This window comes from Esox lucius, chromosome 20 (genome assembly GCF_011004845.1).
Source record: "Esox lucius isolate fEsoLuc1 chromosome 20, fEsoLuc1.pri, whole genome shotgun sequence".
Lineage (NCBI taxonomy): Eukaryota > Metazoa > Chordata > Actinopteri > Esociformes > Esocidae > Esox > Esox lucius.
Genome location: NC_047588.1, coordinates 3,054,581 through 3,078,607, shown reverse-complemented (window position 1 = coordinate 3,078,607; position 24,027 = coordinate 3,054,581). Strand labels below are relative to the sequence as shown.

Here is a 24,027-nt window from a genome sequence, read left to right as displayed (position 1 = left end):
TATGCAGAGCAGATAGAAGCCGTCCGCCCACAGCCGCCCCGCCATGACACAGAGCCCCTTCCTCATGGAAAACACACATCTCAAACAGCAGAATTCATCTCAAACAGCAGATGTGTGCGCACACACAATTTACATTTTAGTCGTTTAGCAGACACTCTTATCCAGAGCAACTTCCACGATTGGCGCACACACACACACACACACTCTCTGTTCTAGCAGCATTTGAGTGTACCCAGGCCTCAATTAGCTCTTGACGAATGAGTCCATAAGATTCTGTTCTATCATTTCCCTTGTTGCCAGATATTCCAGTAATCGTAGCAAAATGAATCCCTCATTGCTCGCTGCTGTGACCAGTAGCAGCCACTCTGCCTTGCTGGTTTGGAACAGAAGAAGCAAGAGCGAAATAAGGTATATTCAATTATATATATATATATATATATATATATATATATACCCTGATCTCAATTAAATGACCTACTTCATTCACACTAACTCACTTCATTTATACTGACTTACTTTATTCATCATGACTTACTTCATTACACAGACTTCATTTCAATGACTCACTTGATTTACACTGACTTAATTTCAGTGATTTATTAAATTGGATACCACAAAATGAAGATAAAAGGTCAATTCAAAGGCTATTAAAATCTTTGTTTTTGCCTCAATAACTTTTATAACATCTTACAAATATGTCATTTAGGACTAGTTATTTATGTGTCAGCATAATAGGATTGCAGCCTAGGTGGTAATATCTCCCTAGGAGCTGATCGGTTATCAGTATTGTGGAGGAATTAACACTGTTAACAGAAGCACTCATTGGCAAAAGCTGTTCCGAGAATCAATCTGATTTTCCTTTGATCCTATCAGTATTGACACATGATCTGATGAAGCCCTTAGCATACACTCCCTCTTTGTGGCGATTTGGTAAACAAACGTTAACCATCGTCCGTTGCAGAAACGATGCACAACTAAAACATTTGCAAGCTTTAGATCCATTACTATCAGTAGTCAATTATGGAGCGACGCAGCGGAATACGCTGTGAAATGTGGAGGGTTTCTTTTCAGTATGTCTGTCAGAACCTACAAACCTGAACGTTTCGTAGTGTTGTACACTGCTTACGTGACTCGGTGCTCTCTGTTTTAGGGTTAGTGGGGCTTCACTCACCGTCATCGATGATGCTGACCACCACTCCATCCCCAGTGATGTTCCGGCTCCACACTGGCATCACGTTCAGGTCAGAGTGACTGGAGCTGTACTGGCCACGGTTGAACTGTAGAAAAACACAGGTGCAGAGAATGTAATGCTAAAGATGAAACATGCTTAGTCAAAAACTAAACCCACCCCCACACACAGACAGCAAAAAAGAGTGTTTCGAGACTTCTTTAACAGGAAGCACTACGTCAAAACTTAAACAACTCTACTGTAATATAGGTATTCATATATTCAACTGTCCCTTGCGTATGGCAGTTTAAATCAATTTCTTACTCCTTCATCCGCTCCTTCTCTAGGCTCTTTAAATCATTCACTCCTGTAGTGCCATTCAAATCCATTCAGGTAGGGAAGCTATTTCACCCTCTTCTGTTCAACACTCGGGCCAACAAAGGGCCACGTGAAACCTAGTTTAGTGGCCACAGAAGCTTGCGCTTCAAGAACAAAAGCAGGATGGTAAGTTGAGGAGAAATGTTGTTTTTTGGCACGAATGTGAGCAAGTTTGTGGATTGTGTTCTGCGTGTGCGTTTTAGCGTGTGTGTGTATGAACGCCACAGTCGCTAGACTAACCACTGGGCTGAAAAGGTTCAGGGTAGCGCTCGAGGGAAGCCTTACTCTCCGCTCATCAAAACAGCCTCCATAACATGCCCCATGTGGAGAGGAGACAGAGTTGAGAGAGACACGACCAGAACCATCCGTCAGGTTCTTCTACTGTGGCCCCTCATCCAGCACACCCACAAATACACACGAAAGCACAGACACACAGACACACTAAACTCACAAAAGGCACCAAATAAACACCAAAATGTCAACCCCCCAACCCCCACACGCAGAAAGACAATCTGATATTTATTTCTGCTGCTGTTCTCAGAACGATGCGAAAGCGGTGAAGAGAGAGAGAGTGAGCTACAGACTAGAGACACGGAAGGCGAGGGAGGAGGGAGGAAAGAGAAAGGTAAGCGCGAGGGAGGAAAAGAATGAGGAAGAAAGTAAAAAGGGGAAGAGAGAGAGAGACAGAGGAGCAGCTCAGAGTCTAACTCAACACAATGGATAAATAGTGCTCTGTGGGGGAGTGTGCGCCAGGGGAGCAGGGCTGCTTTGTAGTGGGAGAAGAAAAGGCCTGGCAGATGAATGGAGCCAGCGTCCACCAGTACAAGCCGGGCCCTGGGGAATCCTTCAGCCTACTGGGGGGACGGCGCTCAGCATACGGACGGGTGGATACAAACACACCCACACACACACACACACACACACTGTCACACACACAGGTACAAGTGCACACACACACAAATGTTCCCACATGCAGAAAACCACACACAGGCTTACAAACACACAAGGAACCTACAATGCATGCATTGCCAAACACACACAGACACACACACATATTCCTAAATTACAGATACACTTCCAGTTCACACACGGAACCACACACATACATGCCCACAGAACTCACACACACGCAGATAAACAAACGTCACGTATGAATCCAGAACTTCTTAAGAAAGTATGGATTTTAGAGCGGTAATTTTTTTTAAAGAGGGCCTCTAGAGTGTGCCAACGTTGTTCAGGGTCTGAAGAACATTGAAAAGAAAACAGTGGATACCAAGCCACGTTCCCACAATGCAGCACGAGTGTGTGAATGTTACAGGAGCTCTCTACGTTGTCAGGCAAAGAATATCGTGGACCAAATGTGAGTGTTAAGACAAAAACACACACAGAGAGACGCGCACACACATGCACATCTGGTCCTGGCAGGGACCAATCCCAAGCAGATTACTGACCTCAATCAATATCCACGTCGACTAGAGGCTGATTAAGTAGAATACAAAAAGTAGGAGAGCGAGGAAGTGAGAAAGACATAGAAAGGGCCGAAGCAAAGAGAGAGAGGGAGTGAGAGTGAAGAATTAGAAAATCTGATTTATTTTTCTTTAGCTTTTGTAATTAATTATCTTAATTTGATCTTTTTTTTTTTTCAATTGCTTGGGGAAAGGAAACAAGTGTTTCTCAGGGCAATATTTCCCTTAAATTAAAATATATTTGGGAGGGAAATTATTTCTGTTTAAAGGGAATATGGTATATAGAGAAGGAAGCTTTACATTTGGTATTGTATTTAAATATGTTAGTCATTATATCAGACACTCAAATTAATAAATACATTTTGGTTAACTGTCTTGCTCAGGGACAGAACAACATGCAACCGTTGCCAGTTTGAGGGATTCAATCTAGCAACCTTTTAGTTACAGGTCAAATAATTTAACCGCTAGGCAATCTGCTGCCCCAAAATCCACACCAGAAAAAAAAATCCTTCTAGCTTGAACAAATAGAAGCCCCTCACACATCCACCAGACAAGAGGAATCCTCTCAATCACTCTCTCCTTTCTTATTCTCTCCGTTTGTCCCTCTCTCTCTTCCTCCCATAGCTCTCTCCTAAGAACAGACCTGTCAGTCATCCATTGCCATGGTACTGAGACAGGGCCCGGCCCCTCAACCACAGGGCTTGGTCAGATTTCACACACACTCATGTCAATCAAAATTCAAGGCATATTGATTTGCTGTTCACTTCAGCCTTAGGTGTGTATGTACTTGTCTGTGTGTGGCCATGTGAATATGTGTGTGTTTGTGTGTGTGTGGAAATAATCATTGTTTTGCTACACATGTGGAGACCACAAAGTCCCCACAAAGATAATTAAACCAGGCAATTCGGTTTAGACATAATTTATCTGCAGGACCCCAGAAGTAAATATTTCCAGTTTAGGTGTTAAGTTTAGGCTTAAAACGTACAACTGTGGTTAATGTCCTGTAGTAATTAGGGAAGGCATGGGCAACTGGCGACCCATGGGCCGCATGCAGTCCCTACCCCCACTTTGTGCAGCCCTCAGATTAATTTAGAAAACAGTAAAAGGATGTATCCACCAAATATATATATTTTTTAAATAAATAAAAAATGTACCTTAAATTTGTTGTAAAGTAAGCATTGGAACCAAAATCTATGCTGTAAAGAAAACATGAAATAGACTTGACCTTTTTTGCCCATAAAACAGTATTTCAGGGTTTCAGAAAGCTTTTGTGATGTCTTTCTAAGGTAGCTTGGAGCATGCTGACATTTGAAGCATAAAACACTTGATGATACATATTACAGAAGTCTCTGTACACGCCAAAATATCAAAGTAGTGAAAACAGCCAAAAAACCTACAGGGTTCAAAGGGTTAACGTGTTTAATAACACGGCAGTGAACATGCTGAATGCCGGGAGAGATGAAAAACGGCACGTTTATCAATATTTAGAAATTGCCCAGATATAGGTTAACTACCATCAGACCTAGTGTACTTTTAATGCATTTGTTAATAATTACATACAATACATGGGTGTGTGTGTGTTCCAAGTTAATATGCGGCCCCCTGATGACCAGTACATAAATTCCGTGGCCTCCAGCACCATCCAAGTTGCCCATCCCTGAATTAGGGGATTAACTTGAGAGTTGTAGTTAGGCATTAGGGCTACTATAAATCAGGGTATTATTCTAATTTGAGGTCCACACATGGATTGAAAAACAAATGTCTGTGTGTGGACTGCAGCACCAGATCGGCAGTGAATCTATGCTCCGAAGAGATTTATCAATGGCCAGCATTTTGCTACAGTTCAACCTGGACAACACTATTTTCCTTCTGTGTCTTTATTCCCCTGAACCCATGTCTCTCTTCCTCTCCGTCCCCCTCTTTCAATTCAGTTTCAATTTGCTTTATTGGCATGACGTTTCAAAACATATTGCCAAAGCTCTTTCCGTCTCTCCCCCTCTCTCCTCCCCTCTCTCCCTAGATACACATGAAAGAACGCCTGACTTACGCCTGTCAGAGGAAGACAGGAAAACACCAAGCTCACCATGCCCTTCATACACACTCACAAACACACACACACACACAGTCTCTGTGACACCTACCAGTTCCCACTGCATGGGCCAGAGAGGGTCGTTGAAGGTCAGGGACTGTCCCTGTTGGTCTTCAGTCTCCACAGTGTGCTTGTTCTGTTGCTCCTCTGATACAGACAGATATGAGACTTGAATATGAATACACTCGATAATTTAAGTGGTAGCCTTTGTGTGTTGTGTGTGTGTGTTTTAAGTGTGTATGCACACAGGCTTGTCTGCGTGTTGTTGTTGTTGTTGTTATGTACTCTGAGGCCAGGAAGTCCCTCCTCTCCGCCCAGTGGTGAAAGTCCTCCCAGAATTCCCCTCTCTCCAGTGATCTGGAATACCACTGCCGGATTACCATATCATTACCATATCATTACCATAACATTACCACAGCACAGCTTGTGTTGGTATCTGTGGACATGGTTAGCTCATCAAGAGATTCACCTTACCCCACCAATATCTCACTCCTGCTCACTTCCCTTCTCTCTTTCCTGGCTGCTCTTCCCTCTTTCATTGTTGCACTCTCACTCGCCTTACCGTCTGAATCACACCCACCTCACCCCCTACCTCTCACTCATTCCCTCTCCCTCTCTCTCATCCTTTCTCCCTCGCCCACTCCCTATCTCTCTTTCTCTGCCCCTCTCTCGTCACCTCTGCCTCCCTCGCCTACACCCTTCCCCAGGAGCAGAAGAGGCATAAGGGAGGCAGGTCCACAGCTGAGAGCACGTCCCAGTCTGCACATAGAGAGGGAGGAGAGGGGGAGAGAAAGAGAGAGACAGCGAGAGAGAGAGGAGGCTCACCGCAGCACTACGTGAGTCATCACACACTCCTGCCAACCCACCCACAATCCCCCACTCACACACTACAGAGACACGTACACACATACCGTCGCTGTCGGAATGAAAACCTAGTAACCCTGTTGTTGCAACTGTTCATGTTTTTGCATGCGGTGTCCTGAACATTTGATGACAGTAAGACCAAGGACATTGACCCACATGGAATAGCTAGTTCGGCATTCTAAGTTGTACATTTGTTTTTGGGGAAATATGTTTTGGAGGTTTTATTCCAGAGAGCAACGAAATGCCCATCACATTTAGGCATGGACAAACACACACACACTTTACATTTTACTATACTTACGGGGACCCCAAACATTATTCCCATGAACAAACTCAAATTGACCTAATAAACCTAACACTTAAATGTAATCCTAAACACAACCCATTATTCCAAATCTAACCCTAATATAAATTCTTAATTTTAGCAAAAACCTCAATGACAAAAATAGAATCTGAGGCATGCAAAATGTCTCATTGTACTTTTACTATTCTTTCTGGAATTTTTGGTATGTATCAGCATATTAATACCTGTACACAGACACACAGCAGCTGATTATCCTAGCAATAACTCACTGTGGTGTGTATTGTAATCCAATCCTCGTACTGCGGCTCTCTTGTCTCGGATATGAGGGTGTTGTCTCTGGACACGTTTCACCTAAAGATCAAACACACACCCCAAATTACATAAATAATGTATTTTAACTTAAAACCACTACACAAGAGATACCAATGAAAGTGACAACAGGTGCACTGGCAAGGCAACAGCAAGACAACCCCCAAAAAGGGAATGGTTTAGCAGATGGTGGCCACAGACTGCTCTGTCCTTATCCTTCCTGACTGATTCTTTTCTAGTTTTGCATTTTACTAGTGTCCTTGTTACTACAGGTACCAGGAGGTGGTACCTGCAACCCATTCAGGTTGTACAGGTAGTCCAGCTACTCAAGGATAGCACATCCATATATGCCGTCACAAGGTTTGCTGTGTCTTCCAGTACAGTCTCAAGAGCATGGAGGAGATACCAGGAGACGGGTCGTTACATGAAGAGAGCTGTACAGGGACGTTGAAGGGTATCAACCCAGAAGCAGGACCGTTATCTGCACCTTTGTGTGAGGAGGAACAGGAGGAGCACTGCCAGAGCCCTACAAAATCTCCAGTGGGCTACTGGTGTGCAGGTTTCTGACCAAACTGTTAGAAACAGACCCATGAGGGTGTGATGAGAACCCAACATCCTCTATTGGGACCTTTGCTCATAGCCCAGCACTGTGCAGCTCAATTGGCATTCGTCAGAGAACACCAGAATTGGCAGGTCCACCACTGGCGCCCTGTTCTCTTCACAGATGAGATGAGATTCACACTGAGCATGTGACAGACGTGAAAGATTCCGGAGACATGGTGAACGTTATACTGACTGCAATTCATCCAGCATGACCGGTTTGGCGGTGGGTCAGTGATGGTCTGGGGAGGCATATCCTTGGAGGGTCGCACATACCTCCACATGCTAGCCAACAGTACTCTGACTGCTAATAGGTACCAGGATGAAATCCTCCTGGAGGAGATGGACTCCCTGTGCAACCTGAATGGGCTGCAAGTACCGACTATTGCTACCAGTAGTGACAAGGACACTAGCCATATACAAAACTAGAGAAGATCAGTCAGGAAGGATAAGGAGAGAGCAATTGTCTGTGGCCAATACCTGCAAAACAATTCAATTTTTGGGGGTTGTCTTGCTGTTGCCTCTCCAGTGCACCTGTTGTCACTTTCATTTGCACCAAAACAGGTGACACTGATTCACAATTGCTTACTCTTCCTAACTGGACAGAATGATATCCCATTACCTTTAATTTACTTGTTTTTATACTCTGTTGATTGTGCTCCCTTAAATTATTTGAGCAGTGTATAATAATCAGTCATTCATGCAATGGTATGCAAAATCATGATCCTACTTAACAGCTACAGTGGGGAGAACAAGTATTTGATACACTGCCGATTTTGCAGGTTTTCCTACTTACAAACAATGTAGAGGTTTGTAATTTTTATCATAGGTGCACTTCAACTGTGAGAGATGGAATCTAAAACAAAAATTGTATGATTTTTAAATAATGAATTTGCATTTTATTGCATGACATAAGTATTTGATCACCTACAAACCAGTAAGAATTCCGTCTCTCACAAACCTGTTGGTTTTTATTTAAGAAGCCCTCCTGTTCTCCACTCATTCACTGTATTAACTGCACCTGTTTGAACCCCTCGGTCTGGGGCTCCATGCAAGATCTCACCTCGTGGGGCATCAATGATCATGAGGAAGGTGAGGGATCAGCCCAGAACTACACGGCAGGACCTGGTCAATGACCTGAAGAGAGCTTGGACCAGAGTCTCAAAGAAACTCATTAGTAACACACTACGCCGTCATGGATTAAAATCCTGCAGCGCACGCACGGTCCTCCTGCTCAAGCCAGCGCATGTCCAGGCCCATCTGAAGTTTGCCAATGACCATCTGGATAATCCAGAGGAGGAATGGGAGAAGGTCATGTGGTCTGATGAGACAAAAATAGAGCTTTTTGGTCTAAACTCCACTCGCCGTGTTTGGAGGAAGAAGAAGGATGAGTACAACCCCAAGAACACCATCCCAAACGTGAAGCATGGAGGTGGAAGCATCATTCTTTGGGGATGCTTTTCTGCAAAGAGGACAGGATGACTGCACCGTATTAAAGGGAGGATGGATGGGGCGAGATCTTGGCCAACGACCTACTTCCCTAAGTAAGAGAATTGAAGATGGGTCGTGGCTGGGTCTTCCAGCATGACAATGACCCGAAACACACAGCCAGGGCAACTAAGGAGTGGCTCTGTAAGAAGCATCTCAAAGACCTGGAGTGGCCTAGCCAGTCTCCAGACCTGAACCCAATAGAAAATCTTTGGAGGGAGCTGAGAGTCTGTATTGCCCAGCGACAACCCTGAAACCTGAAGGATCTGGAGAAGGTCTATATGGAGGAGTGGGCCAAAATCCCTGCTGCAGTGTGTGCAAACCTGGTCAAGAACTACAGGAAACGTATGATCTCTGTAATTGCAAACCATCAATCAATCAAATGTATTTATAAAGCCCTTTTTCCAACAGCAGTTGTCACAAAGTGCTTTTAAAGAGACACCCGGCCTTAAACCCCAAGGAGCAAACAACAGTAGTGTTGAATTTCAGTGGCTAGGAAAAACTCCCTAAGAAGGCCAAATTTTAGGAAGAAACCTAGAGAGGACCCAGGCTCAGAGGGGTGACCAGTCCTCTTCTGGCTGTGCCGGGTGAGATATTAAAAGTCCAATTGGAATAATTAATACATCTGGGCTAAATCCAGAGTCTATTTAAAATTAGACTAGGTCCGAAGTATGACCAGATGGACAAGGACAGGGACAGCAACGGGCCCCCCAAACAAGGTACTCCGCAGGTGTGGACCAGGACCTCATGTCCTACTAAAGTTTAAAACGGGAGAAGACTGGGGAAATTCAGAAAATGCATTCATCATATCAACAAAGGTTTCTGTACCAAATATTAGGTTCTGCTTTTCTGATGTATCAAATACTTATGTCATGCAATAAAATGCAAATGAATTACATAAAAATCATACAATGAGATTTTCTGGATTTTTGTTTTAGATTCCGTCACTCAGAGTTGAAGAGTACCTATGACAAAAATAACAGACTTCTACATGCTTTGTAAGTGGGAAAACCTGCAAAATCGGCAGTGTTTCTAATACTTGTTCTCCCCACTGTACTTCAATTAGGGTACATTTAGCAATTAATTATCATCATTTAGCAATTAATTATTTATTTTTCAATCATTGGACACATTTGGAGGTTGAAAACAAAATTTTTAGAACTTTGTCAACAATTATTAAATGAATGATCAATATGTTTTGATTTTAAATGTAGTTCAGAAACGTAAACAGAAAGTAGCAACAGAACTTGTCAAGGAGTATTAACCCAACTCCAACAACTGAATCTATTGAGAGCCTCAGAATAAAGGTATAAAGGACACATGCATTAATAGTGTAGTAAGAACATTTAAACTCCAATAGAGAATACTACAGTAGAGAAAGCTAAAGAACAGGTATTTCAAAACAGCTCAAAAGTTCTACCAAAAACAGTCAAACTTATGTGTGAGTGTGTGTGACAGAATAAGCATGAGATTGAGTGAATGACAATAAGGAACACGTGTGTGCATTTAACAAGTTCCACCATATCGTGGCAGTATAATGTCATGTTGTACAACACAAAAACTTAACATAGGCTGAAAGTATCAAGCTAACGTTAACTGTGATGACTGCTACTCAGGTTAAATAGTTAGCTAGAACATTACGTAAATTGGTAAACGATTTAGCCTAGGCAACTAAAACGAACACCAAAACTTAACATGAACTGTAAAGACTTTTAGCAATTTATGCAAAAAATCTATGGAAAGCTGGCAACAGTATTTTTAAACTACAAAATACAAAACACAAAAGTATTTTGATATAAAATATGAAGCCATTTTCGTCAACCCCATCAAATACAAATTAGAAAATCCTATTATGTATCATAAATACTGCCCATCCCTGTTAATAAAGATAATCCATGGTTCCCTTTCAGCCGGTCTCGTCGGTGCAACGTGTGGTGACAATACAACAAAACTAAAGAGCACTGAATAAGGCAGACGACACAAAATAAATAACTTCTTAGGCAACAACATTCCAACTACGCGTGAAGTTAGTAACAAAGTTGGTAGAACACCACCAGGTACGAGGCAAAATAATCTTAGCATTGGCACACTGAGAGGTCAACTGAGCTCCCTGGTGGGGTCAGGCTATAGTAAGCATATGCAGTGTTCTCTTCCACATCTCCCACTGCTCCAGGTGCGCATGGAAGTCAACCAGGTCAGGCTGGACCTTAATGGCATCCAGCGTCAGGAGCCAGCTGACGGAAGGGGCTAGCATTAGCACACTTTAAGCTGAAATACACAAGGCACACCTAGCAAAATAAAACCAGTGTGGATGCAATGGTCAACACTTTCTGGTTTCGTGGTTTTGTCTGATACAATCAGTAACATTACCAACCAAAAGGGAAAAGGAATAATTGTGCCATCTACAGTACCAGTCAAAAGTTTGGACACCTTCTCATTCAAGGGTATTAAATTGGAATATTTTCCACATTGTCGAATAATAGTGAAGACATCAAAACTATTGTAAAAAATATTAGGAGACCACTGCACCTTTTTCTTCCCAAAATTTGTTATGTACGCTGTGGCTCTAGCAGTCTAGGGTGGATGTTACAGAGACCCGTAATATAAGACTCATGAAAATTTGTGTACTGTAAATGAACAGTGAGAACAAACAGACACAGACAACCAAAGCTACCGTCAAACATAAAACATTTATTATAAACACACGGTAAAGGGGTTAGGGAAAAGGGGCTGAGCTGGACCCAATAAATGAAATAATATAGTCCAAACACCCCTAAACTGAACGTGCCTGCCTCAAGAACCACTTAGCTGACTACTAACCAATGCAAAAGTGCAGTGGGTGATCCGCTCAAATCTAACTAGTGTTTTTAGACAAAGTTTTCCTACGGGTTGTGTATGCCCAAGGGCGACTTGCTAAAAAATCCCAGGGACACAGGGACATTTGACTAGACAACACCAAACAAAACACCACAGCAATACATGTTCACATGAAACTGGACAAAGTGAGATGTATGTGCTCAACTAAGTGATGTATGAATGAACAAAGTGTCTGTCTATCAAAAAGGGTGTGTATCTCAAGAGTGTCTATGTCCATGTGGGGTAAAGCAAAAACAGTCTCTGAACGTATGTCCTGGAGTGCTGCCCCTGCTTCTACTGTGGTTGATAGGTTTTTCTCCAACGTATGCAGCAGTATCTGAATTGCGAAAAGGAAGGTTTTAAGTGAAGAATAGAAGGGTCAAAATTAAGAGACCACTGCAAATTGAAACTTTCCTTTTCAACCTTTTTGGAGAGGGGAAACAAAAAGTTGCAGAGGTCTCTTAATTTTTTCCGGAGCTGTAGAACCATGTAGTAACAAACAAGTGTAGCCACATTTTGCACTGATGACACCACACTCTCTTGGCATTCTCTCAACCAGCTTCATGAGGTAGTTACCTGGAATGCTATTTGTCTTGAAATAGTTTCCACATTTTCCCAGCACTTGTTTGTTGCTTTTCCTTCACTCTTTTCCTTCACACCTTCCCAAACCATCTCAACTGGTTTGAGAATAGATGATTGTGGAGGCCAGGTCATCTGATGCAGCACCATCACTCACTTTCTTGGTCAAATATTGCTTACACATCCTGGAAGTGAGTTTTGGGTCATTGCCCTGTCAAAAAACTATTGATAGTCCCACTAAGGGCAAACCAGATGGGATGGTGTATCGCTGCAGAATGCTGTGGTAGCCATGCTGGCTGAGTGTACCTTGAATTCTAAATAAATCACAGACAGTGCCACCAGCAAAGCAACCCCTAACCATCACACCTCTTCCTCCATGCTTCACGATGGGAACCACACGTGGTGATTATATGTTCACCCACTCGGCTTCTCACAAAGACATGCCGACTCTAACCAAAAATCACAAATTTGGACTCATCAGACCAAATAACACATTTCCATCAGTCTAATGTCTATTTCTCATGTGTCTTGGCCCAAGCAAGTCTCTTCTTATTATTGGTGTCCTTCAGTTGTGGTTTCTTTACAGCAATTTGACCACAAAGGCTGAATTAACGCGGCCTCCTCTGATGTTGATGTTGAGATGTGTCTGTTACCTGAACTTTGTGAAGCATTTATTGGTGCTGCAATATGAGATGCAATTAATTACTGATTTCTGAGGCTGGTAACTCTAATGAAGTAATCCTGTGCAGTAGAGGTAATTCTGGGAATTCCAATCATGTGGCTGTCTTCATGAGACCCCGTATCCATATGCTGTAAGAAGGAAACAAGAAACCAGGCAACCCTAGTTCAGCCGGCCCGCAATAGAAAATGTTGCCACCTGTCGCCCACATGAAAGGCTGTGTTGTTAACCATTACACCACGAAGCTGTACATTTGCTGGCTGTCAGTATAGCCTGAACAAATCCTCTTTTGCCACTGGCCGTTTTAATAGTTAATTGGCTATTCGTGAATGACATTGATACAGTTAAACTGAATAATGTTTCTTATGAACAACATTATGAGTACCGTGACGTCGCCCGGTATGGCGCAGCCGGGGCCCCACCCTGGAGCCAGGCCCGGGGTTGGGGCTCGTATGCGAGCGCCTGGTGGCCGGGCCTTCCCCCATGGGGCCCGGCCGGGCTCAGCCCCGAACGGGCGACGTGGGGCCGCCCTCCCGTGGGCTCACCACCCACAGGAGGGACCATAAGGGGCCGGTGCGAAGAGGATCGGGCGGCAGTCGAAGGCAGGGGCCTAGGCAACCCGATCTCTGGACACGGAAACTAGCTCTAGGGACGTGGAATGTCTCCTCGCTGGCGGGGAAGGAGCCTGAGATAGTGCGTGAGGTTGAGAGGTTCCGATTAGAGGTAGTCGGGATCACCTCTACGCACAGCTTGGGCTCTGGAACCACACTCATTGAGAGAGGATGGACTCTTCACCACTCTGGAGTTGCCCATGGTGAGAGGCGGCGGGCTGGTGTGGGTTTGCTTATAGCTCCCCAGCTCTGCCGCCATGTGTTGGAGTTTACCCCGGTGAACGAGAGGGTCGTTTCCCTGCGCCTACGGGTCGGGGATAGGTCTCTCACTGTTGTTTGTGCCTACGGGCCGAACGGCAGTGCAGAGTACCCGACCTTCTTGGAGTCTCTGGGAGGGGTGCTGGAAAGTGCTCCGACTGGGGACTCTATTGTTCTACTGGGGGACTTCAACGCCCACGTGGGCAACGACAGTGATACCTGGAGGGGCGTGATTGGGAGGAACGGCCCCCCTGATCTGAACCCGAGTGGTGTTCTGTTATTGGACTTCTGTGCTAGTCACAGTTTGTCCATAACGAACACCATGTTCAAGCATAAGGGTGTCCATCAGTGCACGTGGCACCAGGACACCCTAGGCCGCAGGTCGATGATCGACTTTGTTGTCGTCTCATCTGACCTGCCGTCGTATGTCTTGGACACTCGGGTGAAGAGAGGGGCGGAGCTGTCAACTGATCACCACCTGGTGGTGAGTTGGATCCGATGGCGGGGGAGGAAGCTGGACAGACTCGGCAGGCCCAAGCGTACTGTAAGGGTCTGCTGGGAACGTCTGGCCGAGTCTCCTGTCAGAGAGATCTTTAACTCCCACCTCCGGCAGAGCTTCGACTGGATCCCGAGGGAGGCTGGAGATATTGAGTCCGAGTGGACCATGTTCTCCACCGCCATTGTCGAAGCGGCCGCTCGGAGGCGGCAATCCCCGAACCCGGTGGTGGACACCGGAAGTAAGGGATGCCGTCAAGCTGAAGAAGGAGTCCTATCAGGCCTGGTTGGCTTGTGGGACTCCTGACGCAGCTGACGGGTACCGACAGGCCAAGCGGGCTGCAGCCCGGGTGGTTGTGGAGGCAAAAACTCGGGCCTGGGAGGAGTTCGGTGAGGCCATGGAGAAGGACTATCGGCTGGCCTCGAAGAGATTCTGGCAAACCATCCGGCGCCTCAGGAGAGGGAAACAGTGCCCTACCAATGCTGTTTACAGTAGAGGTGGGCAGCTGTTGACCTCAACTGAGGATGTCGTCGGGCGGTGGAAGGAGTACTTCGAGGATCTCCTCAATCCCGCTGTCACTTCTTCCACTGAGGAAGCAGAGGATGAGGGCTCAGAGGTGGACTCGTCCATCACCCGGGCTGAAGTCACTGAGGTGGTCAAGAAACTCCTCGGTGGCAAGGCACCAGGGGTGGATGAGATCCGCCCTGAGTACCTCAAGTCTCTGGATGTTGTGGGGCTGTCTTGGTTGACACGCCTGTGCAACATCGCGTGGCGGTCGGGGACAGTGCCTCTGGGATGGCAGACCGGGGTGGTGGTCCCTCTTTTTAAGAAGGGGGACCGGAGGGTGTGTTCCAACTATAGGGGGATCACACTTCTCAGCCTCCCCGGGAAAGTCTATGCCAGGGTTCTGGAGAGGAGAATACGGCCGATAGTAGAACCTCGGATTCAGGAGGAACAGTGTGGTTTTCGTCCGGGCCGTGGAACACTGGACCAGCTCTATACCCTCTACGGGGTGTTGGAGGGTCCATGGGAGTTTGCCCAACCAATCCACATGTGTTTTGTGGATTTGGAGAAGGCATTCGACTGTGTCCCTCGCGGCATCTTGTGGAGGGTGCTTGGGGAATATGGGGTCCTGGGTCCTTTGCTAAGGGCTGTCAGGTCCCTGTACAACCGAAGCAGGAGCTTGGTCCGCATTGCCGGCAGTAAGTCAGACTTGTTCCCAGTGCATGTTGGACTCCGGCAGAGCTGCCCTTTGTCACCGGTTCTGTTCGTAATTTTTATGGACAGAATTTCTAGGCGCAGCCAGGGGCCGGAGGGTGTCAGGTTTGGGGACCACACAATTTCGTCTCTGCTCTTTGCAGATGATGTTGTCGTGTTGGTCCCTTCTAACCAGGACCTTCAGCATGCGCTGGGACGGTTTGCAGCCGAGTGTGAAGCGGTGGGGATGAAAATCAGTACCTCCAAATCCGAGGCCATGGTCCTCAGTCGGAAAAGGGTGGCTTGCCCACTTCAGGTTGGTGGAGAATGCCTGCCTCAAGTGGAGGAGTTTAAGTATCTAGGGGTCTTGTTCACGAGTGAGGGAAGGATGGAACGGGAGATTGACAGACGGATCGGTGCAGCTTCTGCAGTAATGCAGTCGGTGTATTGGTCTGTCGTGGTGAAGAAAGAGCTGAGCCGCAAGGCGAAGCTCTCGATTTACCAGTCAGTCTATGTTCCTACTCTCACCTATGGTCATGAGCTTTGGGTCATGACCGAAAGGACAAGATCCCGGATACAGGCGGCCGAAATGAGCTTTCTCCGCAGGGTGGCCGGGCGATCCCTTAGAGATAGGGTGAGAAGCTCGGTCACCCGGGAGGAGCTCAGAGTAGAGCCGCTGCTCCTCCACATCGAGAGGGGTCAGCTGAGGTGGCTTGGGCATCTTTTTCGGATGCCTCCGGAACGCCTTCCTGGGAAGGTGTTCCGGTCCCGTCCCACCGGGAGGAGACCCCGGGGAAGACCTAGGACACGCTGGAGGGACTATGTCTCCCGGCTGGCCTGGGAACGCCTCGGTGTCCCCCCGGAAGAGCTAGAGGAAGTGTCTGGGGAGAGGGAAGTCTGGGCATCCCTGCTTAGACTGCTGCCCCCGCGACCCGGCCCCGGATGAAGCGGAAGAAGATGGTATGGTATGGTATGTTTCTTATTAGGTTTACCTCCATCACAAATAGCGGCTATGTATTGCGTTTCCCATTGGCCGTTTTAACAGCGTATTAGCCAGTAATAAGCTTTACCGGTATCTACTAACTTACCGGAATAGTCATTAGAATTGAGCAATTGCTAGCGAGTCTGCCAAAGCTATTTAATTTCATGGCATAAGAACATATTTTTTTATTTCATGGCAAAATAACTTACTTTTTTCTTTCATTCGTGAATAACATTTATACAATAACTATCAATAAAGGCGACGATAACTAACTTTTTCATCAAGTGAAAAGAAGAATCGTGGAATCTACCAGAAATAATTTATGAATGTCGTTGACCTAAGTAGATTCAAACATAGGTCTTCCACATGAGAGGCACTGTCTTTAACCACTCTGCCACGGCATTACATATTTCAGTCATCGCTAGAATCCGTTGAGGATTGTGTTAACTGACTGTTTCTTATTAAGTTTACCTCCACCACAAATAGCGTCTATGAACTGTATTGCTTTTGCCACAGGCCATTTGAACAGCTTATTAGCCAGCTTATTAGCCAGGCTTACTAGTATCTACTAACTTCCTAGGAATAATCATAAGAATTGAGCAATTGCTAGCGAGACTGAAGATGAACTATTCCATGCCAGAAACTGTCACAATATAACTGTATACAGTTTCAGTTAGCAAAGTTTTCGTCAATACGGAATAAATCGCATTCGCTTCACTTGGAGGAGATATGAACTCGGGATCTATAGTTCACAAGTCCGCTTCTCTAACCACTGCGCTATTTAACAAGTGTCGGTTGCTCGCTCACTCACTCAGTAAGAGACATTCGCTCTTCTTAGCCGGCTCTGCTTACGCGGTCCGGCAAAAATTCCAGCTATACATGGGTGGTTACTTTGAAGAATGTTTTTATCTGTTTTAAAAATGTTGGTAGCTACATTATTCCATGTGTTCACATTTTTTATGTCTTCATTAATATGGCCAAACAAACATGGAAGTCAAACTTACTTGCATGAGTGCAAGGTAAACTGTTTTTATAATGGACAAATCTGTGTGTAAACCATGCATGCGATCATTCTACTCAAAGTTTTGGATTTATCTACTTGCTTGAGAACATAAATGTACGCACCGTAAATGTATGCAAAGCCATGACCATGCCTCCTGTCATGGGGAAAGACACAGGGAATGGACACATCACAAGTGTTGAAGGCCCAAGTGGGCGGAACCAGACAAGGAGAGCGAAAAAATGAAATGAATATGAAAACTTTCATGGGGTGGCCGTGTCGTCTCTGGGGCAGCCTCACAGTGATGGTTAAGGGTGAATGGGTCCATGCAGTCCAAACCTGGGTGACCTCTGCATCCCCCATCTCCTGGCTGTCTTCCTCCTCCTACGTATTCCTCCACTGACCTGATGGTGACCGGGGACCAGTGACCTGTGCAGGAGATCTGGATGGCTCATCAGTTACGGCCAAGGCTCTGGGCTTTATCATCCAGCGTGGCGTGGCCAGAGTGCCGGGCCTTTCCAATGGCTCTGGTGCTGATCTGTACAACCCCACGGAAGCTGTGGTCACTTGGTCTGCTGCAGACCAGCAGGTTTTCGTGCAGGCAGCCCAGACATCCTCCTCACCCATTTCTCAGAGAAACTCTGTGCTCAGGCAGTCAGCCTGCCCTGCTCATTTCCTTTAAACCCCTGCTAGTTGCCTCCAGAATGTTCAGGAACTTGCCGGGTTTTTCCCTTGGGGCGTTGGTATGCTGATTCAGGAGCGGGCAAAGAACGCACAGTTCAATACACTATCGCCCAACAGGACTAAATCAAGTGGGGATTATTTGTTCGTTTTACATTTAAACGTTCCTAAAAAATGACCCAGTTCGACATAAAAGTAATCTCTTGACTAGTACGTGAATAGAATGGCCTTCCAATCAATTAATTAGCAAATTACTCTTTCTGTGCCAACCACTATTATTACATTTGTATCTAGGATACATGAGTGAGCTGTTAAGGATGGTGATTCAATACCTATTTGTGGAATATACTCTGTGATGGGCTGAATGTACCAGTGCACAAAAACCAATGCAGAATGTCATAAATAAAGAGACCGTAGACTTCAAATACTGTCCCAGATTATATTGTCAGTGGTAGTGTTTTGCCTAGTTGTACTTCTTGTTCAGTATAACAAAAATGTATCTGAAGTCAAAAGGTACAAATAGGAAAAACAGGGAATAAAAGAAAGAACTGGTAAAAGACTATGGCTATTAAGAAACTAAATGAAGACAGCTTCATATCAATCGTTGTATAGGCCTTATAACAGTTGAAAAACAGATCCAAGTATACTGAAGCACTATTCAAGTATGAGTTTTGTTTGCAAAGTAGAAGAAACTGGCGTTGTTGCCATGTCCCCCGTAGATGCTCCCAAGAGAGAGAGGGAAGGGCATGCCCCACCTAAATAGAAGGAGACACAGAGCAATCAGAGGACCCAGCTGTGATTAATTGAGGAGCAATCTGAGCGCCTAACCCCTAGAGAGGCTGCTTTTGCACCATCTTCTTATGGCCAGCCACTGAAATGTCACAACTCATTTGAAGAACAGCATTCACTTGTCCCAGTTGTCCTCTCTTTAGTTTGTATCCTTCCTGGTCAAGCAGGCAACCATGGTATGATTCAAATACATCATTTTGACACGCACTCAACACGTTACACTTAGATGTTTGCGTTGCATCACTGTATTTCGTGTACAGCGTTGTTTCCCAAAGACTTAAAGGAATGATTTAGACCATATATGAGTAATTAGAAGCGTGGAAATGCAAATAGTCAAGGTTATGCACTGATGCTAAGAGCAAGAGGTGTTACCTCCAACCTGAGTATGTAAAAGTGTTGTAGGATTGTTTGTAAAATCAAACTTTCTGTACAACCATTATACATTCAGATTGTATGTACAAATCTAGGACAGTTTCCACACAACATTGATGAATTAGGCCCCTGGAATTCTTTGCTTACTAGCAAAAAACAATGGAAACCAAATAGCCAGTGAATGTCCATTATAAAACAAACTTTACCACGCTGGATTGGAGAGAGGTAATTGCATGTCATACATTCAGGCTACATGGATTTAATGGACGCCCATGTAGTCTAAATGGAAGGTACATCTTATAGTCCCCAGAGGAAGAAGACCACACTTTGCTGGTCACAAGCACAATAACAATAAGTTTAACAAAGGCTGTTAAAGAGGACATCAACACCCTGATGCTAATTCTAACATCTGTAATGTTAATAACAAAGTGGGCCAAGCTACCAAGTGTACCTCAGAATTAAGAGAGTGGATGGGACTGGGTGGGATACTTGTCCCCGAGTCAGGGTCTCCATTAGGAATGGGCCAGGGTACAAAGGAAGCCTTTGATGCCACAGCTCTCCCTCCTCTTCAGTTCAAAGAACTTTCCTTCTCTTTCTCTCTCTGTTACTCTCTCATCCGTGTTCTCTTTTCGTCATTCTCTTTTACATTTTACATCTCTCTCACCAAGGTTAAACACAACAGCTCTAAAAATGCCCCTCTCCAACCCACCTGCACTACACACACCACTCTCACTCAAATCACCAACACACACACACTCAGTCTGGATCTCTTTCAGAGGCCGCGGCCCTCTGCTCTGATAAGTAGCTTGGTTCCAGTAAATCATGGAACACGCGCACGCACACACACACACACACACTCCACTTTTTGATCTTTGCACGGCTCCGATTGTACTGTTCTGTACCGTGTCTCTGACATTCACTTAAAGCACCAGGGAGGAGGCTAACAATAAACAATGTTCAATAGCACACTGTCATCTTTCATGTCCTAAAAGCTCCTTTGCTTTATTTTCCCTTCAATTGTTCAATTAGGGTCAATTAACATGTGGTTGCAGGCATTCCTGCGTGTGTGTGTGTGTGTGTGTGTGTGTGAGAAAAAATGAGAGAGAAAGAAAGATACTGCGTCCGTTCAATATAAACTAAACTAGGCTTATACACTCAGGAGAGTGTGTTCATTGGTGCGTGCACCTCACAAGTGCTCCTGAATTCTAATGGTCATTCTGAACAGGCCTACAAAACAAATTAAAGACGCGTCTAAATGGCAGGAAACTTTTAAAAGGACGAGTCTCGACAAACAATGCTGGAAAATGTTTCAAATTGAACAGTCCTATTATGTCTTTGATAACCATTACAACAAAACCGTGCAAGGCATATTATTATTTTTCACAGAGAAGCTACACTTTTCCAGGGTGAAATTTCAGGGAGTTTTTCACAACAACAATCACACTTAAGTAAAAGGACAACATTAGCAGATACAACGGACAGGGAATTTCCCTGTTTCACTTGTCCATTTGAAAATGTTTCTGTAGCATCATGGTAGTGTGTTTGGCTGGAAAGTGTGAATTATTTCCAGATGGAGCTGATCTGAGTTAAATGGAAAACTTGGCACACACAGCCAGGTAGACACAAAGAGGTTGAGGACGTGGGGCAGTGAGCCCATTAACAGGAGTCCATTAACAGCATTAAAAACTACAAACAGCACGGTAGGCATTAAGTATACCACACTCAGAGTAGGTATTCCTATCAGAAATTAATGCATTGCTAACTGCCTAAAAAGTGAAAATGTAAGTAACCCTTATATTTGGGAATATCTACATTACATTGTTATTGTCATGTACTAACAATGTAATGTAATAACTACATAACATTACATCATCATTGCTTCTTCCTCTAGTTTCCAGTAGCGCCTTAGAAGACTAAAGATATATGTATGCTTCCTAGCTGATCAGGTTTACAAATAGCTACATGTATTGTTTTTTATTTTCACTAGTCCTTGAGGCAAGCCGTAGCTGACTCAAAAACTACAGTTCATCATTCCCTCACGTTTCAGCGGTAACATTGAGGCCAGGGGTATAATTCCTGGTCGCAGCATGCAGGAATGCCACCAGAGGGTCTGAGCCTTGTTGCTCTCTAGTGACTTCTTGTGGGAGGTTGGACATTTGCTAGACATAATCGGGTGGAATTGTCAAGGGAACAAGACTATAGTCCAGGCCTACTTGTCACAGCTAACAGTCCAGGCCTACTTGTCACAGCTAACAGTCCAGGCCTACTTGTCACAGCTAACAGTCCAGGCCTACTTGTCACAGCTAACAGTCCAGGCCTACTTGTCACAGCTAACAGTCCAGGCCTACTTGTCACAGCTAACAGTCAAGGCCTACTTGTCACAGCTAACAGTCCAGGCCTACTTGTCACAGCTAACAGTCCTGGCCTACTTGTCACAGCTAACAGTCAAGGCCTGCTGTTTGCATTCTGTGGAAAAAGTATTTTTCTAAATGAACATTTATTTCAGTTCTTTAAGACACTGATGCAAAGATTATATCACAAAGGGACTGATTGGTTCTTCCTAGCGCTGGTGTGCAAGTATTGAGATACCGGGGTGGAGAGACCCCCTGGAGGGTGGCTAGAGAATTGTAACAATCTCACTGTTTTATTCTATTGCATTTTTATATCTTTCTTTTCATTGTAAAGCACATTGAATTGCTTCTATGTATGAATTGTGCTATGTAAATAAACTTGCTTGCTACTTAGATTAGTCCTTCAGAGTTCCTGTTATTCTGTTTACCTAATACACTATGAATGACAATAGCCATGTCTTCCATTGTCAACGTCTTTCTCTGTATCCAGGCCCATTGTAATTAATGGAATGTCGGCTGAGCAAGGCTCCTAGTCTCCATCTGTGTGGAAGACTAGGCCTTGGGCCCAGCAGAAACCATTCTCCCTTTTGGGGTAACGTCTTATTAGCAGCGGTGGACTCCTGCTCCTTATATTGAACAGGTGAACAGGACTCTGTTCCATTTTAGGAGAGATGACTTAGCAAAACCACCTAAAGTAACATGCCCCAGCTGACGTGGGTGAGCTTTCAACAAGATGTCTGGGCAACAAACATTGCAACCAAGATGCACTGAATTCAAGTTCAACCCAATGTAGGACTGGCTAGCCAACAGGACCATCAGCAACTGAAACCATGTTTCTCCTCAGTGTTAGCCAAGTGAGAATTCACTTTTCATGTTTGTTTATTCGTCTTGTTATTTTTCAGCTTCTTCAACTAAGAAGTATTTCCTCTATTATGTCTTTAAACTGTGTATAGTAGATTAATAATATATATATTTTTTTAAAACCACAAGGCATTTAGGGTGTGTTTTAAAGCTACAACAATTACATGTTTTTGTAAATAGTTGAGTGATGGGGCTGGAGAAACACAGTTATGGATAGAACTGACCATCCGTGATTTCACAATTATAGTTGGAATTATGTTTTGAGTCAGTGTGAGTAGGTTTACATTTACTTTGTTTGAACAAGTTGGTGTTATTGTACAACAGTAAAGCTCATGGCAAAAAATATGCTTTAAAACAATGTGTGGATGACTGTAGTTAATTCATGGGCCCAAAAACATAAGCAGCAACTCCAGATTGCTCCTTTAAAGTGTCACATAGCAGTATTTTCATATTATCTTTGACACCTGTAGCCTGTGTGTGTGTGTGTGTGTGTGTTTGCTTAGCAACATCAGCAACATCAGCATCCCTACGGTGGGGGTGGGGGCACAATGAGGAAACTGGGAGATGTCGCTCGATGGGATTTGGGAATGAAACACGGTTTCCAAACATTCCTGTCTGGCTCCAGATGGGACACAATGAAACCCCCAACTGGCAAGCCAGAAACACACACACACCTCGGGAGCTGGTGCTGGCAAACACCACCCCCTGTTCCTTCAATCGAGCCAAACACCCCAGCTTAGCCAAGTGACCGTTGCCTCCCAATTCGTCATACACACTCGTTCTACTCATCCATGAGCACGCAAACCCCCCCCCCCACACACACACACAGATGATGGTAATTCGATTGGACGTGTGCCCATGTACCTTGCACCTCCAGCCTCCTCTCCTGGAGAAGGCCAGCCAGGACACGGTGATCGATACACATGATAGGGGGCTAATCGCTCTCTGTCAGGATTGGGGCCTGCCAGTTCCTAATGGCACACTCCCAGGGGAACTGTGTGTGTGTGTGTGTGTTTGGTTTTGTGTATCCGTCTTAATGGCAGACTCTTGAGTCTTTGGGGAAGCTCACTCTCCGCTCCGCTCTGGGGACTTGGGCTATTGACCACGGCGTCTATGACAGTGACCTCTTGTCCGTCGATGCATTCATCATCCGGCAGTGACATGTAAGCTTGCGGCATGTGCACACCCAACCGCACACTATATACACGGACACACTGTAGACGCACACCCACTGTACATGCAGACACACAGTACACAAACACACACTGCACATGCAGACACACAGTACACAAACACACACTGTACATGCAGACACACACACGCACACACAAACACACAGTACACAAACACACACACAAACACACAGTACACAAACACACACTGTACCTGCAGACACACACACACACACTACACGAACACAAACACACACAGACGCATTGTACACACACACACCACACACACACACACACACTGTACATGCAGACACACAGTACACAAACAAACACTGCACATGTAGACACACAAACACTCACTGTACATGCAGACACACACAAACACACACTGTACATGCTGACACACACAAACACACACTACATGCAGACACACACAAACACACACTGTACATGTAGACACACGCACACACACAAAGA

General features: G+C 44.9%; 1 protein-coding gene across 3 annotated transcripts in view; it reads right to left on the bottom strand.

Annotated features, from left to right (window-relative positions):
* LOC105008684 (neuroendocrine convertase 1) overlaps positions 1 to 24,027 on the bottom strand; it is a 281,977-nt gene that overhangs the window by 200,951 nt on the left and 56,999 nt on the right. Inside the window, exons 4-7 of one of the 3 annotated variants that reach the window (XM_020041372.2) lie at positions 6,539 to 6,620; positions 5,387 to 5,458; positions 5,154 to 5,248; positions 1,172 to 1,277 (exon numbers count right to left, since the gene is read on the bottom strand). In XM_020041372.2, the coding sequence (XP_019896931.2) occupies positions 1,172 to 1,277; positions 5,154 to 5,248; positions 5,387 to 5,458; positions 6,539 to 6,620 (355 nt within the window). The other 2 variants (XM_020041373.2, XM_020041375.2) reach the window with 2 other exon arrangements.